At 42.3% G+C, this 18332-nt stretch overlaps 1 protein-coding gene and 1 long non-coding RNA gene across 2 annotated transcripts in view; one reads left to right on the forward strand and one right to left on the reverse strand.

The window, feature by feature from the left end:
* Window positions 1-18332, forward strand: part of LOC133608782 (uncharacterized) — a 27729-nt gene continuing 9397 nt past the window's right edge. Inside the window, exons 1-2 of the long non-coding RNA XR_009815627.1 lie at window positions 1-122; window positions 9524-9664. This is a non-coding gene — a long non-coding RNA (uncharacterized lncRNA). The remainder of the gene's footprint in view (window positions 123-9523; window positions 9665-18332) is intronic.
* The window catches only part of xkr5b (XK related 5b), a 26355-nt gene continuing 10491 nt past the window's right edge, over window positions 2469-18332 (reverse strand). The window contains exons 11-13 of the mRNA XM_061964303.1: window positions 16434-16517; window positions 16127-16307; window positions 2469-5739 (exon numbers count right to left, since the gene is read on the reverse strand). Of these exons, the coding sequence (XP_061820287.1) occupies window positions 5123-5739; window positions 16127-16307; window positions 16434-16517 (882 nt within the window). The 3' untranslated portion in view covers window positions 2469-5122. The remainder of the gene's footprint in view (window positions 5740-16126; window positions 16308-16433; window positions 16518-18332) is intronic.

Raw genomic sequence — 18332 nt, forward strand, 5'->3', positions numbered from 1 at the left:
GGGGAGGGTGCTTGAGCACGTTGTCTTCAGCTCCTCAAAAGATTTAAGTGTATTATATGATTTGTGCAAAACTTCAAGCAAGTGATTATTAGAACCTCTTTTCGTTACAAGCAGCCAACGAGGTATTGTATTTTTGTAATTTAATTTCTTTCTGAGTGTTTATTGACGTGAAATCAAAGTCTGATGTATTGTACTGTGTTTTGTAAGTTCTCACGGCGTGTTGGCGTGTTGGCGTGGATGGTGTGTACAGCAAGAAGGAGGAGTCAATAAACGCCCGTTTTACAAAAAAGAACTTTCCTGTGTTGCCGTGTACCGAAAGGAGTTACACAATCAATCAATCAATCAATGTTTACTTATATAGCCCTAAATCACGAGTGTCTCAAAGGACTGCACAAGTCACGAAATGTAAATGGAATATTGTTGGCCGTTATTGTAAGTTTTTTTATTGAGTTTTATTAGAGGACCTCCCATTGGCTCTGTTGTAAGCTGACTTATATTTTATTTTATTTACAAGTTAAAATGCATTTAAAAAAATGCATCCGTCGTCATGTCTTTCATAATCATTGTGAAGGATAGGCAAAATTCCATAAAAAAGTGCAGTTATCTTTTAAGCAACGTTAATCTAAATCAGTGCCACTTTTATTGACATTTTTTAAAAAAGGTTAAAGACACCTTTTTAAACAGGCTTTTTACAGATCGTTTTAAACTCTTCTCATGTTCTTGATTTTTATTCTGTTATTTTCCATTTCATTTATTCCTATTTTTACTACTATAATTGTCACTTTTTTATGATTTTAATAGTGTATTAATTTGTTACTTATATTTAATTTTTTACAAATATTTTAAAATGTATGTTATATTATTTTTATGTGAAGTTAATTGACTTAGTTGCGTCCCAGGAAATGAAATGTTTAAATGCATGAAAAGAAAATCCTGTAAAATAAGTAAACAAGTAAATCATCAATACAATTTAAAAGACTTTTTTAACTACTGTACTTGCACTAGAAAAATAAAATTTGTTGCCAGTCCCCACTTCCAAAAAATTACTTAAAATATATAAATTTACTGTAAATCCCATATAAGTGTTTTTTATTTTTTTATTTTAACAAATTTGTGTCAATTCTTATTCAAACTATACTTAAATTGCCTTTTCTTTACAATAAATATTTAGAAGTTTGCCTTTAGTCATGTCCCTGGGTTTTCACTTCTGAAAAATGCCACATGGTACATAGGAAGTTACATCATGTAGTTCAAAAGGACTGGAGGGACTTAAAATATCTGTCTTGTTACCCAGAGTAATTTTTGGATCTTTGTTAATTTTCAAATACAATTTTTGTCGAATCACGTCAATGTGTTTACAGTAGTGTCAACAAGCCATTAGCATAAATGCCATGTGGTTATATTTAATGTATTTGCTAATTTTATGCTAAAAACTCACTTCTGTTACTGAAACGAGTCATCCATGTAAAAAAACGGTGGATGAGCTGGGCCAATTTGAGTAGATCAATATGCGTATCATCAGATCTTGAGTTGGGAAAAAAAGACAAAAATTCAAATGTATTTTAAAAGTGTTACAACAAGCAAATGGCATGAATTTAGTAGAATGGTCCATGTACACTTAAAAAAAACGCGCACCTACAGTACATGCATCTACACAATACCAATACAGGAACCAACAATTTTTGGGTGACTCAGCTAAAACCCCTAAGGTTATAGTGAGTGTTTTGTAGGGCACTTTGAGCTGTATGAGAAATTTCAAGTCAATCAAACTTTGGAGTTTAAAGAACAGTGCCAACGTTGATTGCATCGCTCAGAAAAGACAGTTATTTAAAAAAAATGACAAACAGTTACAGGGTTTTTAAAGGTAGAAACAGAGTATTTAATTAATAGTATGTGGGGCTTTGGTAACATAACATTTTTAAAATACTGCTCTAAAAATTTCAGTGGACTACTACAACTACTTTTTATATAAAATGAAAATTATTAATTCAGTGAATGCATTAGACCGCAGACATGCATGTACCCAAAATAAATATCAATGAAAAAAAATTGTCATATTCACACACAACTTTAAAAATGTAATGCAAAAAATATACTTACATAGTGTTATAGACTGTTTTAAACTATTAATGTAAAAAAACATGGCTTCCTTATTATTTTTTCTAGTACAAAATACTGTTGTTTACTGCAAAAAAATAATGACATATTGTTTTCTCCTAAGACTGCATTTTTCTGCCTTTATATTTGATAATGTAATTTCACACTTCCTATTTTTTTTGCTGCGTTTTTTGTTGCTGTGGCTTTACAAACTCAAAGAACATGCTGACTTCTGTCTGCTTTCATCCTCCGTCTCACCAGTTTGTCAGCAGACATTAAAAATGCTGAGACTGTAAAATGTTGCAGCTAATTATTTGGCCGCACAAGAAATACATAAAATAAAACACGCACAAAAACATCTTTCATCCGGGTTAATAATGACTTTATTTTGTCACGTCAACAGCACAGTTAGTGTCTCAGGACCACCACACACAGCAGCTGTGAAATTCTCTGTGGAAATGAAGTTAACATGAATGTTACATAAATCAACAAACAAAAAACTTTGACATACAGTATTACTGCACCATATATGTCCACATTGCTCTGTGTCTAAATTATTACATGTATTAAATCAGACAATGTCACCATAGCTTTGTGGGCTACTAGGAGACAATGTACTTACCCTTACACAAACAATCATGGCTACCAAAAAAAGCACCAATTCATGAGAAGGAAGCCAGTCTAAAGCGTGCATTTTTTCCCGTTAGTGCACAAAGATACATGTCATTAGCGGCTTTATTGCTATTAAAGCTAGTGCAATGTTTACTACAATGCGGTGCATGTGTTCCTCTGGCCTGCTGATGAACAAACATGCAATAATCCAATATGATTGTATTACATACTGAATCTGTAATTTTTCTCTTGCTATTTTTGCTCCAAATGACTTTTCACTCAAAGTGCTGTCCATGTTTGTACCACTTTTAAATGTGACGTGATGTGGAGTTTCATACAAATTATACCTTAATTCCACTGAAATTTCACTTCAACTGAAACCTCTCTCTACTTCCCTGTGATACTATCATAAGTATGATCCAACCTCCATGGCTACTGTCCAACATAACCATAAGATTCATTGGAAACAAATCAAATAAAGTAAACACAAAACTGAAAGCGTTCTTTACTGATTCATCTCCCTTATCACTGACTCCCATAAACTGCAACAAGATAATACAAGTATCAACAGTTTTCACAGTGTGAGGACTTCAGGGCAGCAGCTTGAGAAAAATTAAGTATTTTTCTGACTGAGTACCTATATATTCTATCATTTAAAACTCACTGTGTGTTCAATAGGGGTGTCCTGATACAACCTTTTCACTTCCGATACGGTACCGACATTAGAGCCTTTAGTTTTGTCTCATATCATATTAAGCCGATATATCAGCACAACTCATAATACACACATTTATTAATTTTTAGTGTGTATGTTTAGTTAAGGCAAATAACCATAAATAATGGTAGGTATGAAAAACACAAACTTTATGCCAGATTTATGCTTTTAAAGTGGAGTGTTAATTTGTTTTTGGCGACACCTAGTGGTTACAATAACGAATCGAATTAAGTGCACGACACAGTAAGTTGAATGATGCAAACACGTTTGTTACTGGACATTCTTCTGCCTTGGAAACTTTGTATCTTTAATATACAACTATAATTATTTGATAACTGTTTATATTGACTAAAGCAGTGTTTTAGACTGCAATATTGTTTAATTAAGCACACTTATTACGTAGCTTGTGTGCTTAGCCATACAGTATTTGTGCAGTAGCTGCTAGCTCCTAGGAGCATATGGCCTTCCATGATTATCTTTTGTGAATGACTTCACTAAAATACAAGACATTTGTGGGCTTTTTGGAGGACAATTAGATGTTAACTGGTTGTCCAGCTTTGCACAAGTAAGCTTGCTGCAGGATTGCTTGTATCAGAGATGATGCAAGACGATATCATCCGATACTTGTTTTTTTTAATCAATATCTAATCGGGACACCCCAATTGTGAGGCTTAAATGCTACATATGGACAACACACGTGGCAGAGTAAGAATACACATTTCCAGGTCATAAGGAAAAATAAATACATAAGTACCACGCCATATATGATCCAAGCTCAATATAAAGGTGGCTGGTAAAATTCCCTCATATGGCAACCTACTTACTCATTGTGTCTCGTCTCGAAATATTGCCTACTATCAATAAAGCCAGTAGGAAGTCAAAAATATACATTTTTATGGGTATGTTAATTACTTGTGTTTTTTTACCATTCGCAGGTGGTCTCGGAACGTAACTACTGCGAGTAGTAGATATCTCCTTTATATTGCAGGGAGGACGGGGAGGGAGGGAAGGCTCACACTTTGAAAACAGTCATGTACACAATACAAACTCACAATCAAATAGTAATAATTAAAAGTTACAATTTAAAACACTTGCTCTTTAGTCATTTATGTTTTTTCTATGCGTGACCACCTTTTAACTGCTATTGTTGTGTATAAATAAGAATATACAAGTGGCTTAGAAAAGAGATAGGGATAAATTATGGACCCTAGCATTTAATGTAAACTGATTTCATACCTTATTTAGAAAAAATCATCTTTAGAATAACATCATAATAATGAGTGTGTTTTTTTATAGAAGCTAACCGGTTTGAAACTGTATATAGTTAATCACTTTGGTTCTAATGTTGTGTTGGGTTAGGTTTAAACATGAGTCCAGCTGGGAATATTAGTAAATGTTCACCACTACCACCCAAAAAACTCTTGGTGAGTATTTGTAATCAGGGAAAAAAGTACTTCATATTTGATGTGACTATACACTCACTGGACACTTCATTAGGTACACCATAATGAATCATAGTAATAATGCTCTGTTGATTGACGTTCTCCTGCATAATACTGACGACTCTGTCCAAAATATTGTAAATTCCAAAATACCAGAATTTGTGATAATTTTGGGATGTGTACCTAATGTTGTTGCAGGTGAGTGCGTCTTACAGTAACTCCGTCTACCAAGTTAAAAGAATAACCTCCATGCTCTTTACACGGCCCTTTCTCTGCTGTCCACAAACTGGACTATCTGTTTGCGGGCGTGGGCGATGACTGGAGTAAGTGGAACTATCGGGTCACCGGGTGTACTGGAACCACCAGGTGTTACACCACCAGGAGTGGACACGGTGGGCGTAGAGACCGCAGGGCTCATAGAACCAGGGGTCCCACTAGGGGTGACGCGTGGAGTTGTACCTGGAGTTGCAGGGATGACAACAACCGGAGCCAGACCTGGACTCTCCGGGCGTGGGGTGGATGTGACAAAACGAGCCTCCCTGATCCGGTAGGGGCTCCTGTAGGTGGAGATGGGCGACAGCTCGGACCCCCAGCCCAGATAGCTCCCCGTGGAGGGAGAGGGTGCATCTGCACTGAAATACAAGGTAGTGTTGGGATCCAAGGAGATGGACCCTTTCTTCTCAGGGGAGCTGAGCAGTAGAGGGGACCGACGTTCGGGTGACCAGACGGGGGTCTTAATATCCAAGGAAGCCGCAGAGGATGACTTCTCGGTCAGGGAGACGGCATTACTGTCGATGTGGCGCAAGCTTCCCGGTTGGTAAGGCGATGACAGCGTGGGAGAGCCGTACACCGCACTCTGAAATTCCTCATCGCCTTTAAACACACAATAATGAACATATTAGGGAATACATGCAAATATGTCATTGTAGATGTTTGCATAATGTATAACATACAACTTAAACATACCACTTTACCATAGCATTACAAAATAGATGCATGTCAAGCATAACATTAGCGTACACTCTAGTGTAGTTTAACATATATAGTACAGCAGTGATATTCAACTGAATTGCTTTGGGGGCCACATTATAAGAACACTATGTACACAGGGGCCACACTTCTGCCTTCATTATTAGTCATATTTTGTATAGTCCGGAGAACCAGATTCCTTGATCACATTCCAGATTCAGTGGACATTTGATTTTATTTATCTATTCATTTTGTCAGAGTTACAGGAGTGCTTTGCTGTTTTCAAAAACCTTCTGCAAAATAGCAATTTAAAGATCGTCTCTGTGACAGCACTATAGTGTTTTTAAGAATCTGCTGCAGAAATGTGAGTCTCACGTTTTTTTTTTAACTGAACTCATGGGCCACAAGTTGAACAGCCAAAATGATGAAAAAGAGAGTGTCATGATCTGGCAGATCAACTGCCGCCCATCTTCTTTTTGTTGCAGTGCCTGGTTTCTGGGTCACGGGACGTGGCCACCTGCGTGCACACCTGATATTCATTTCCTCTTGACTACTTATGCTCTCCAGTCTCTTCTCTCTGTGCCAGCAGATTTTCTGATTGTTCACACTTCCAGTCGCGTGCGTACTTCCTTTGCTTTTCTTCTGCTTTGGCTCCACTCGCACTTCTCGTTCCCTGTGGCTCAGTCCCGGCGTTGCGGTTGTAGTGTTAATTGTTACTTCTCCACTCCTTATGAGTGCTATTTCCGTTCCTCACACTTTAAGGCCATGTCTACACTAAGTCATTTAACCCCTTAAACGATTAATTATTTAGCCTAAGCCCCGTGTCAGCTACACTAAACCAGCTTTTAAGGTCCCCCTCCTCGGACACATTTTTACACGGGTCTTGAATCTCTGGCACTTAGCTTTGTATGGACTCATTGATCGTTTACAAACTGAGTTTGGAGAGGAAGTGACGCCAGAAAGACCGTGCCCCACACAGGAATTGACGTCAGAAAGAACACGCCACAGCCAGCTTCATAATAAAGCGGTTTCGTAACTCGGAGCTAATATGAAATATGAAGGCGAGTCATCCAGACATGTCCGTGTTTCTCATTCCTCTACATGTACAGAGAAAGCGATTGCAGCTATTTCGGATACAACACTTCTCAAACGGCAAGATAACTTTCGAATGTCCAGGTCAGCTGTGATTCTACTTTGCGAAAAACCTTGTCCATTTGTCGAAGGAGAGTCAACGAGAATGCGAGCTCCCGTGGATGTGATAAAAAGGTAGCGTGTGCTTTGTATTACCTGGCCGTCGAGGGAAGACTAACTACGGAAAACAGCGAATGCTTTCGGACTGGCAAAGCAGACTGTATCAGTTATTGTCCGCCATGTATGTCCCAGCCTCAACGTCTCGGTCCAGAGTACATAAAGTCACCAAAAACATATGGACAATGAAGGTGAAGGCAAAAGAGTGAGGAGTGTCCTGACCAGATATCTAGATTCCTAGTTTGATTGATGTAAAATGTTCTTTATCACATTGTATACGTGTCTAATAAAGATTTGATTAATTTATGATGGCTCAGGTGTGATTCACTACAATAGAGCCCCACAGCACACTTGATTCCAGTTAATTGAAATACCACAACACTGGATATTGTTCAGATAAGTTAAATTTAAGAACTTGCACACAAAGCAACACTGGATGTGACTATGATATGCGCATTTTCTGCGCATGCGTACTAGGTCGCGTTGCGCCGGCAGACGTAGGGGGTGGGGTCTTAAACGGTGGCATTGTTGTGTGTGGACACAGATAAGGTTAGGTGTGATTTACCCTGGATAACCTTAGTGTAACGGGGCCTAAGTGTGCATCTCTGGTTATTGTTTCCTCACTCCTTGTCACGGTGCGGGCTCAAACCCACTTTTCTCCGGCAGCTGGGTCTGCCAGCACCTCCGTTGGCAGTACCTGTATACTTGCCAACCTTCAGACCTCCGATTTCAGGAGGTGGGGGGTGGGGGCGTGGTTGGGGGCGTGGCTGAGAGGGGAGGAGTATATTTACAGCTAGAATTCACCAAGTCAAGTATTTCATAAATATATATATATATATATATATATAATATATATAAGAAATACTTGACTTTCAGTGAATTCTAGCTATATATGATAAATGGGTTGTACTTGTATAGCGCTTTTCTACCTTCAAGGTACTCAAAGCGCTTTGACACTACTTCCACATTTACCCATTCACACACTGATGGAGGGAGCTGCCATGCAAGGCGCTAACCAGCACCCATCAGGAGCACGGGTGAAGTGTCTTGCTCAGGACACAACGGACATGACGAGGTTGGTACTAGGTGGGGATTGAACCAGGGACCCTCGGGTCGCGCACGGCCATTCTTCCACTGCGCCACGCCGTCCCTATATATATATATATATATATATATATATATATATATATATATATATATATATACATATATATATATATATATATATATATATACATATATATATATATATATATATATATATATATATATATATATATATATATATATATATACATATACATATATATGTATATATATATATATATATACATATATATACATATATATGTATATACAGTATATATATATATATATATATATATATATATATATATATATATATATATATATATATATATATAAATAAAATAAATATTTGAATTTCAGTGTTCATTTATTTACACATATACACACACATAACACTCATCTACTCATTGTTGAGTTAAGGGTTGAATTGTCCATCCTTGTTCTATTCTCTGTCACTATTTTTCTAACCATGCTGAACATCCTCTCTGTTGATGCATTGCTGTGAGGCACACACAAAAGTGCTTTCATCAAATGCACTAGAGTCTGGAATCTTCCATCTCTCCCTAGCATGGCCCAAAACCGGTCAATCTTTGCTCCCTGAGGAAGATCTTCACTGCCAAGCACTTGGTAGTCCACTACTTCTTCCCGGAGGCTATCCAGGTCTAATCGCAGCTGCGGCTTGGAACTTACAAGCGTATTTCTTCATCTTACTCGTCGTCGGCATCGCCATGGCTGTATCTTCCTCGTTCTTCTGCTTCGTCTCCTTGTTGTGTGCGCAGTTGTGCACTGCACTCTCTAAAAGTCCTAGATGTTATTGTCACATATGCATGTACAGTAGATGGCAGTATTGTCCTGTTTAAGAGTGTCACAACATTGCTGTTTACGGCAGACGAACTGCTTTACGGTAGACGAAAACGTGACTGCTGTTGTTGTGTGTTGTTACCGCGCTGGGAGGACGTTAATGAAACTGCCTAACAATAAACCCACATAAGAAACCAAGAACTCGCCCTCGATCATTCTACAGTTATAACGTAATTGGGCAGGCACGCTGCCTGAATTTCGGGAGATTTTCGGGAGACAATTTGTCCCGGGAGGTTTTCGGGAGAGGCGCTGAATTTCGGGAGTCTCCCGGAAAATCCGGGAGGGTTGGCAAGTATGGTTGGCAGCGCACCGAGGCACGCCCCTGCTCGCGCTGGCCGCGTCACAAGTGGACCAGTGGACCCAAGGATCCTAGCCGGAACTTAATCCTGTTACGTTGTAAGCATCCCATGTCTGGCTTCCCTCCGCATTCTGGATCTCTCCCTGTGACTTCCTTGATCCCGCGTCTCATGCCCTTTTGTGTTTCCCGCAGTACTTCCCGTGTCCTCCATCTTCGAGCCTCGACCCCCGCTTTGCACACGGACCTCTTGACGCCTCTCTCAGCCCCAAGGACCTACCGCTTGTCTCACAGACTTTTTTCTGCTTTGTCCATCCTCTCGCCCAACACATCACGGTAATACACAACAATTAATTACACACAGTCAAACACACATACACCCCTTTTGGATTTGTTTAGTTTATATTATTATTGTTTAATTATTATATATATATATATATATATATATATATATATATATAAAATCATAGAGCTCTACCGCCCTCTTGTGGTTCTGTGTCGTCACAACTCCCTCCAACCATAACACTCCTTTTTGAGTGCTCTTTTTGTTATTATTCTTAATTATTTTTTCTGCTCTGCGTTGGGGTCCTACTCTGGCTAAGCCATTCGTGATAGGGGGGACCTAAAATGGAATCTTGAGGAACACTTGTAGTATAACTAAAGAAGTTGAACAAATAACTACTGACTGCATCTGAAGTAAACAAGCTACAGCAACACCTTAGTTACATAAATCACGTGACAAAATATGTGTAACTGCCACAAAAAGGAGAGGACTTAAAGGGGTGCCTTGAAGAATGCCTCAATTAAGTAAATCACATGTTGGGACCCCAATGTTCCATGTTTGCAAGCAAGGTTAAAACGTCAACGTAAGGATCTGCCAATGTGTTTACACTGGTCCAACTTCTTATATACAACAGGACCACTCTGGTGTTTTTATGAATTTGCTGCAAAAATGTTTGTCTCTCAAGTTTTGAATTGAACTTAATGGGCCACCTTTTTGTCATTCCTTGGCCGAATTTGGCCACCAGTTGAATAGCACTGTAGTACAGCTTACTATATTATTGTATTGTACCTTCAGTGAATATACTATACAGTTGATGTCTACTATTGACTGACTTCCATCCATCCCATCCATTTTCTACCGCTTATTCCCTTTTTGGGGTGGCGGGGGGCGCTGGAGCCTATCTCAGCTACAATCGGGCGGAAGGCTGACTTAGCATTGTTGTTTTTTTAGTGTTTTTCCTGCTTTCTCCTCTTGTCTACACCTGTGCTTCTAGTGATTTGTCCTCGGCGAGGGGCGGACCTTGATGCACACCTGCTCACAATTAGCACTCCGGTATATAGGCACGTCACAGTCAGCTTGGCCTCGCCGGTTATTGTCTCCTGCACCTCCCACGTGCATGTGCCTGCTTCGTTTCATCAGTCCCGGTATGTTGCCACTCCTTATTCCTGTAATCCCTCACCTCTTTGTGCTTGCTTCCTAGCCACCCCTGAGGTAAAGAGGATTTTTGTGTTGGACTTATTGCTGTGTTCAGTGCGCCCTGGCCTATCTCCCTGCCGACCACTGTGGAACCTGTTTTTGTTGATTATTCATGGTGTGCTTTTTTGCCCCATCGCCTTTTGTTGTAATTGTTGGACTTATTAAATATTCCCCTTTTATTATTCAACATTGCCTCTCGTCTCTGCATCCTGGGATCACCGTGATCAAATCCCAACATAATAACCGGCCACATCATGAATCCCGCAGAGACCGAACCGGTCAGAAGAACTCTACGCCAACAGGAAGAACAGTTTAGCCTGCTTGGGGAACGCCAAGACTCTCGCCTAAATGCCCTGGAGACACAACTGGGAAATGTACTCACCGCGCTGCAGGCAATGACTTCTCCCTCGGCCGACCCAGCAGTCCAACTGCGCCATCTTCGTCCCGCAGATAATCCGCTGCCTAACGACATCCCTCCTGCTGCTTGTCCTCCACTCTCCAAGCCCGAGCGATTCTCCGGCGAATCAGGTGACGTGCGATCCTTCCTCACCCAGTGTGAGATTTTTTTTGAACTGCTACCAACATCTTTTTACTCCGAAAGAGCTCGTGTGGCTTTTGTCATGTCCCATATGAGTGGCAGGGCTTCCTCCTGGGCCACCGCGGAATGGGGGCGTCAATCTCCCGTGTGTGCTTCATACGCCGCGTTCGCCAAAGCCATGAAGAACATTTTCCAGCGCGAAAGGCCAGGACGTGAGGCAGCTCGGTCATTACTTCGTCTGCAGCAAGGACAGCGGAGCGTCACGGACTTCGCCATCGAATTCCGAAGGCTTGCGGCTGATAGTGGATGGCCCACTTCCGCATTGGTGGACGTCTTTTCCCTCGGTCTGGCTGACCAAGTCCGGAAGCAGATGATCCCGCTTAAAACTCCCGACAACCTTGATGAGCTCGTCGCTCTGGCGGTGGAGATTGAAAATCGCCTTGTTGACTGGGAAAAGGAGAGACTCCGCACTTCAACATATAATGGGAGTGGCCATGGAGCGCGTCAAACTGCATTCGCGCCGATACCCAGTGTCGATACCCCGCCGATATCATACAAAGAGAAGACAATGCAGCTCGGAGGAAATCGTCTTGCTCCAGCTGAGAGAGATCGTCGCCTTCGTCTCCAGCTGTGTTTATATTGCGGCAAGGCTGAGCATCGCATCACCCACTGTCCTCTTCGTCCTGCCCGCCGCCGCATCCAAGCGTCACCTCCTCGCCGCATCCAAGCGTCACCTCCTCGCCGCATCCAAGCGTCACCTCCTCGCCGCATCCAAGCGTCACCTCCTCCAGCGACCGACCCTGCTCCTCTACTGCCATCTACAGGTCAGACATTATCTAGGTTTCAACTCACGGGCATACTTACCTGGGATAAGGACCAGAGATTGGACATTAGGGCGCTCATTGACTCAGGTTCTGATGACAATTTTATTGATGAGTCTGTTGTTAAACATTTTTCTATACCCGTTGCTAAATTACCCAGACCTAGAGTGGTCCGATCCCTCGACGGAGGCCACCTGGCGAGCGTCACCCATCAAACTCAGCCGTTATTTCTCAAATTATCTGGTAACCATTTTGAGTCAATCAATTTTCTTATCATTCCCTCTCGTTCGGCTCCTGTTGTGCTCGGGCTTACCTGGCTAGCAAAACATAATCCCCATATTGACTGGGTCAAGACCACTATCATTAACTGGGTTTTTTTTTGTCATACGCACTGTCTGCGGTCCGCATGCCCTCGCACTGTTCCCACACGCGTCGTAACCCAGGAGGTTATTGATTTATCGGTTGTGCCAACTGCTTACCACAACCTTAAAGAAGTCTTTAGCAAGGACCGCGCGTTGTCGCTACCTCCACACCGTCCCTATGATTGTTGCATTAATCTCCTCCCTGGTGCCACACTTCCTTCATCCCGTCTTTATAACATTTCAAAACATGAAAGAGATGCACTAGAGGAATATATCACCACTTCGCTCGCTTCTGGTCTCATCCGTCCCTCCAACTCTCCTCTAGCCGCCGGTTTTTTCTTTGTGGAAAAGAAAGATAAGACACTCCGTCCCTGCATCGATTACCGAGCCCTAAATAATATTACTGTTAAAAATAAGTATCCTCTTCCGCTTCTCGACTCAGCTTTCAACCCACTACACGCTGCTAGACATTTCACCAAGTTGGACCTACGCAATGCTTACCACTTAGTCAGAATTAAGCAAGGGGATGAATGGAAAACTGCATTTAACACACCACTAGGACACTTTGAATACCTGGTCATGCCTTTCGGCCTCACCAATGCTCCTGCCGTTTTTCAGGCCCTCATCAATGATGTCCTGCGTGACATGCTCGACCGCTTTGTGGTAGTTTACTTGGATGATATCCTCGTTTTCTCGCCGACCCCTGAACTTCACATTCAGCACGTCCGCTTAGTTCTCCAACGCCTTCTCGAGAATCGTCTGTATGTCAAGGCTGAGAAATGTGTTTTTCATTCCAAATCTGTTCCTTTTTTGGGTTTTATTGTTGAGAGGGGTCAACTCCGAGCAGATCCAGCGAAGATCCAGGCGGTGGTTGATTGGCCCACACCCACGTCTAGAAAGCACCTCCAAAGGTTTTTAGGTTTCTCAAATTTTTATCGTCGTTTTATCCGTAATTTTAGTAGAGTAGCTGAACCATTAACGAGACTGACTTCCACTAAGCTCCCCTTTTTATGGACCTCAGAGACTCAGTCTGCTTTTGATAAACTCAAGTCTTCGTTCACCTCTGCACCGGTTCTTGTCCACCCTAACATTTCCTCTCAATTTTTTGTCGAGGTTGACGCATCTGACTCCGGCGTGGGGGCTGTTCTCTCCCAGCGCTCCACCTCCGACCAGAGGCTGCACCCCTGTGCCTTCTTCTCACGCCGCCTGACACCAGCAGAACGCAATTATGATATCGGCAATAGAGAGCTACTTGCCGTGGTGTTGGCGCTGCAAGAATGGAGGCACTGGCTGGAGGGCTCGGAGACCCCTTTTGTGGTATTCACAGACCATAAGAATCTGGCCTACATTCGAACTGCTCGACGGCTCAATCCCAGACAAGCAAGGTGGGCATTATTCCTAGCCAGATTCAATTTTACCATGACCTTCCGCCCCGGCTCCCAGAATGGTAAGCCAGACGCCCTGTCGAGGATGCACTCCTGCCCCGAGGAAGAGGTCAAGACCGAGATGATCATTCCGCCATCACAAGTGCTGGGAGCGTTGCAGTGGGACATTGAAGGCCGTGTTAAGGAGGGACTCAAGAACGTCCCCTCTCCTAAGAACTGCCCTCAGGGACTTTTGTTTGTGATCCCAGAGCTCCGTCCAGAAGTGCTGAACTGGTCCCACAGTTCCAAGGTCGCCTGCCACCCAGGCATTACCCGTACCATTTTCCTCCTGTCCCAGCGCTTTTGGTGGCCAACCTTCAGGGCCGACACCAGGGAATTCGTATCCGCCTGTGCCACTTGTGCCCGTAATAAGGCCTCACACCGGGCACCAGCTGGTCTTCTGCGCCCACTCCCCATCCCCTCCCGCCCGTGGTCACATGTGGCGTTGGACTTCATCACAGGACTTCCACCATCCAAGGGCAACACTGTGATATTGACTTTGGTGGACCGCTTCTCCAAGATGGCCCATTTTGTAGCCCTTGCCAAATTGCCCTCTGCACTTGAAACGGCAGAACTGATCGTACACCATGTTTTCCGGCTGCATGGTATCCCGGTGGATGTGGTGTCGGATAGAGGGCCACAATTCTCGTCTGCAGTTTGGAGGGCATTCTGCAAATCATTAGGAGCATCGCCAAGCCTCTCTTCAGGATACCACCCGCAGACAAACGGTCAGACTGAGCGCACCAATCAAGATCTGGAGGCCGCCATCCGCTGCGTCTGTCACCAGCAACCAGCCTCCTGGGCGTTCAATCTACCGTGGATCGAGTATGCCCATAATACACTCATCAGCTCTGCTACAGGCATGTCACCCTTTCACTCTGCCTACGGTTACCAACCTCCCATTTTCCCTTCTCTGGAATCCGAGGTCACTGTCCCTTCTGTGGCTGCCCACCTGCACCGTGCACATCAAGCCTGGCGCAATACCCGGTCTGCACTACTACGCACCTCAGAACGCAACCAGCGCCTCGCTAACCGCCACCGCAGCACAGCACCAGACTACAGGCCCGGTCAGATGGTGTGGTTGTCATCCCGTGATCTACCTCTCCAAGTGGACTCCAAGAAACTCCAGCCACGATTTATTGGACCCTATCCCATTGAGCGAATCATTAATCCCTCCGCCGTGCATCTACGCCTTCCCGAATCCTTGAGGATACATCCCTCATTCCATGTCTCTCTAATCAAGCCCGTTTCCACCAGTCCCTTGAGTCCTCCAGAGGTGCCTCCTCCACCTCCCAGACTTATTGATGGCCATCCCGCGTTCTCAGTCAAGGCTATTCTCGATGTGAGGAGAAGGGGCAGGGGTTTCCAGTATCTGGTCGACTGGGAGGGCTACGGCCCCGAGGACCGATCATGGGTCCCACGTTCACTTATTCTAGACCCCTCACTGTTAACTACCTTTTATGATCACTTTCCGGAGAAACCAGGTAAGCCGCCAGGTGGTGTCCATTAAGGGGGGGGTACTGTTGTGTTTTTAGTGTTTTTCCTGCTTTCTCCTCTTGTCTACACCTGTGCTTCTAGTGATTTGTCCTCGGCGAGGGGCGGACCTTGATGCACACCTGCTCACAATTAGCACTCCGGTATATAGGCACGTCACAGTCAGCTTGGCCTCGCCGGTTATTGTCTCCTGCACCTCCCACGTGCATGTGCCTGCTTCGTTTCATCAGTCCCGGTATGTTGCCACTCCTTATTCCTGTAATCCCTCACCTCTTTGTGCTTGCTTCCTAGCCACCCCTGAGGTAAAGAGGATTTTTGTGTTGGACTTATTGCTGTGTTCAGTGCGCCCTGGCCTACCTCCCTGCCGACCACTGTGGAACCTGTTTTTGTTGATTATTCATGGTGTGCTTTTTTGCCCCATCGCCTTTTGTTGTAATTGTTGGACTTATTAAATATTCCCCTTTTATTATTCAACATTGCCTCTCGTCTCTGCATCCTGGGATCACCGTGATCAAATCCCAACAAGCATACTATATTATATTGTGGTACAGAAAAGTATATTAAAGCACATGGTATTGTATAGCATACCATATTATAGAATAGTATATTATTTCATATAAGTCTAAACAGTACAATATGGAGTACGGTACTCTCCTATAGAATGGTGGAGTGTGCAAACCTTTTTCGTCTGATAGTGGAGCACTGAATTCCTCTATGGAGTCTTCCAAAATGGCCTCATGCACTGGGATGATCTCCGGAACCAGTCTAATATCCTGGATTGTTGTGGGAGGAGCTTTTCTCACAGGTCTGGCGATGACATTGGTGAGAGCTGGCTTGGGTGGTGGGACCACCTCTTCCTGCTGGTGGGGTGCAGACAGAGGCAAACTTAGCATCGATGTATTTGTAAAAGTATTATTTTTTGCAAACTCTGTTATTAGATGGTACAAGTGTACCCAGTAAATGTGAAGACGCTGCTGAAACATTACCTGTGGAGCTGGGGTCACTTGTGGGGGGGGTGGCTGAGGAGCTGGCTGTGATATCTGAAGAACCTGCGGTACAACACGAGGAGCCTGACGAAAAATAAAGAATAACAAAGAAATTTAAAAAGAATGAAGAAATAAAAGAAATTCTGCAAAGAAATTTAAACTAAATTTTGTTTGTTAGTCAACAGGCCTTTTGACAGGAAATGTATGTACGATGTTAGGAAGTAGAAAAGACTACATTAAGGCGAAGAATTTGGAGAAAAGTGGTACTTTTAAGACAAAAAGTTTAAGCAAGGTATTTAACGAGCATACATCTGTGACATTAGATTAAAATATTTTGACATTTTACAAGAGATATGAAAAAAATAATCATTATATTTTAAGAGGTAAAGCAGGAGCTAAGGAAAATATGAGATAAAATTGTGAGATAACAAGAAAAAATGCATTTTTTAAATAAGAAAATCATCTAATTCCATGAAATCAATGTGAGATTACAAAAAAATTATAACTAAAATAGGTGTATCTAAAGTTGCACCCTGTGGTTCGTTTTTTACGGGGAAATAAAGCACACAAAAAGGCACAATGTAAAAAGATACTGATAACTGATAGTAATACAAAACCTGTCTTGTTATATTCATATAAATGTATTTATATTTGAAAATATATATATAAAATATAAAACATATATAGAGTGGTACCCCAACTTTGAGATTAGAGCGGTCTCTCGGCTCATTTGAGTTACAAGCATCCCCGCCACTAGTAAGTGTAGCAAATCTTACAGTGAACCCCGCAAAATCCGCCCAAAACATCTGGTCTTACTCGCTAGCATTAGCTTATAGCTAGAGATCCATAGAACTTTTGTTTTCCAATCATGGAAAGGAAGAAAGCGAGCGTAAAGGAGAGTGCTGAGAAAAGGTGAATGATATTCATTGAATTAAATAAATAAATCATCAAAAACATGACAGAGTGTGAAGCAGACTTGGCAAATAAATTTGAGCATAGCACTGCTAGTCTGCACCATGCTGAAGCAGAATGAGTCTAACCCCAGCCAAGAATATTAAAATAAGATATAAATGGTGGACATTTATTAATAAAAATATGATATGCTGATGGTGTGTTTGACAGAGAAGCAGCTGGAAGGAGATACTGTAGAAGTCCAGTCTCCAATAATGCTGTACATTATTATTACATTACTTCATAAAACTACCGTAGTTGTATGCATGGGCGCCGAAAAGGGGGGGTAAAGGAGACGGATTCTAGGGGCCCATGATGGAGGGGGGCCCAGAGAGGCCCCTAATGATGATGAAATTATAATACAGAAAAAATAATGACACTGTGTTAGGGGCCCTGTAAAGATTATTTTCATGGGGCCCAAAATCCCTAGCGGCGCCCCTGGTTGTATGTATACATTTAATTGTATTGCCTTCACATAATATTTCGGATCTCAAAGTTTGTTTTTCTCTTTAAAAGGCACGTTGCATGTTAAAAGTATGTTTTGGGGGGGAATGGGGTGCAGGCACCAAATAAATTGGTTACAATTAATTTCAAAAGATTGATTTAAGATAAAAGTGGTTTGAGTTCAGAGCTCAAACCACTTAACCACTTAAGCTTGTAAGTTTAGGGTACTACTGTATTTACATTTTTTGTCTCTTTAGTAAAGTCTTATTACAAAGGTAAAACCATAAATAAAAATATCAAAGTATCCCCCACATCCTTTGACTTTTTTATTTTGGACACCCCTACTGTAGGAGAACAAAGTCAAAGTGTTACAAGAAATACTCATCACTCTGCGATGAATTGTGTGATATTACGAGAAAAACTTTGCAATTCTACTAGAGAACAATATTGGACGAGATAACAGTTAAGAACATTTTCATAGGAAAACATTTGCAATATTGCGAG

Source organism: Nerophis lumbriciformis, linkage group LG06 (genome assembly GCF_033978685.3).
Source record: "Nerophis lumbriciformis linkage group LG06, RoL_Nlum_v2.1, whole genome shotgun sequence".
Lineage (NCBI taxonomy): Eukaryota > Metazoa > Chordata > Actinopteri > Syngnathiformes > Syngnathidae > Nerophis > Nerophis lumbriciformis.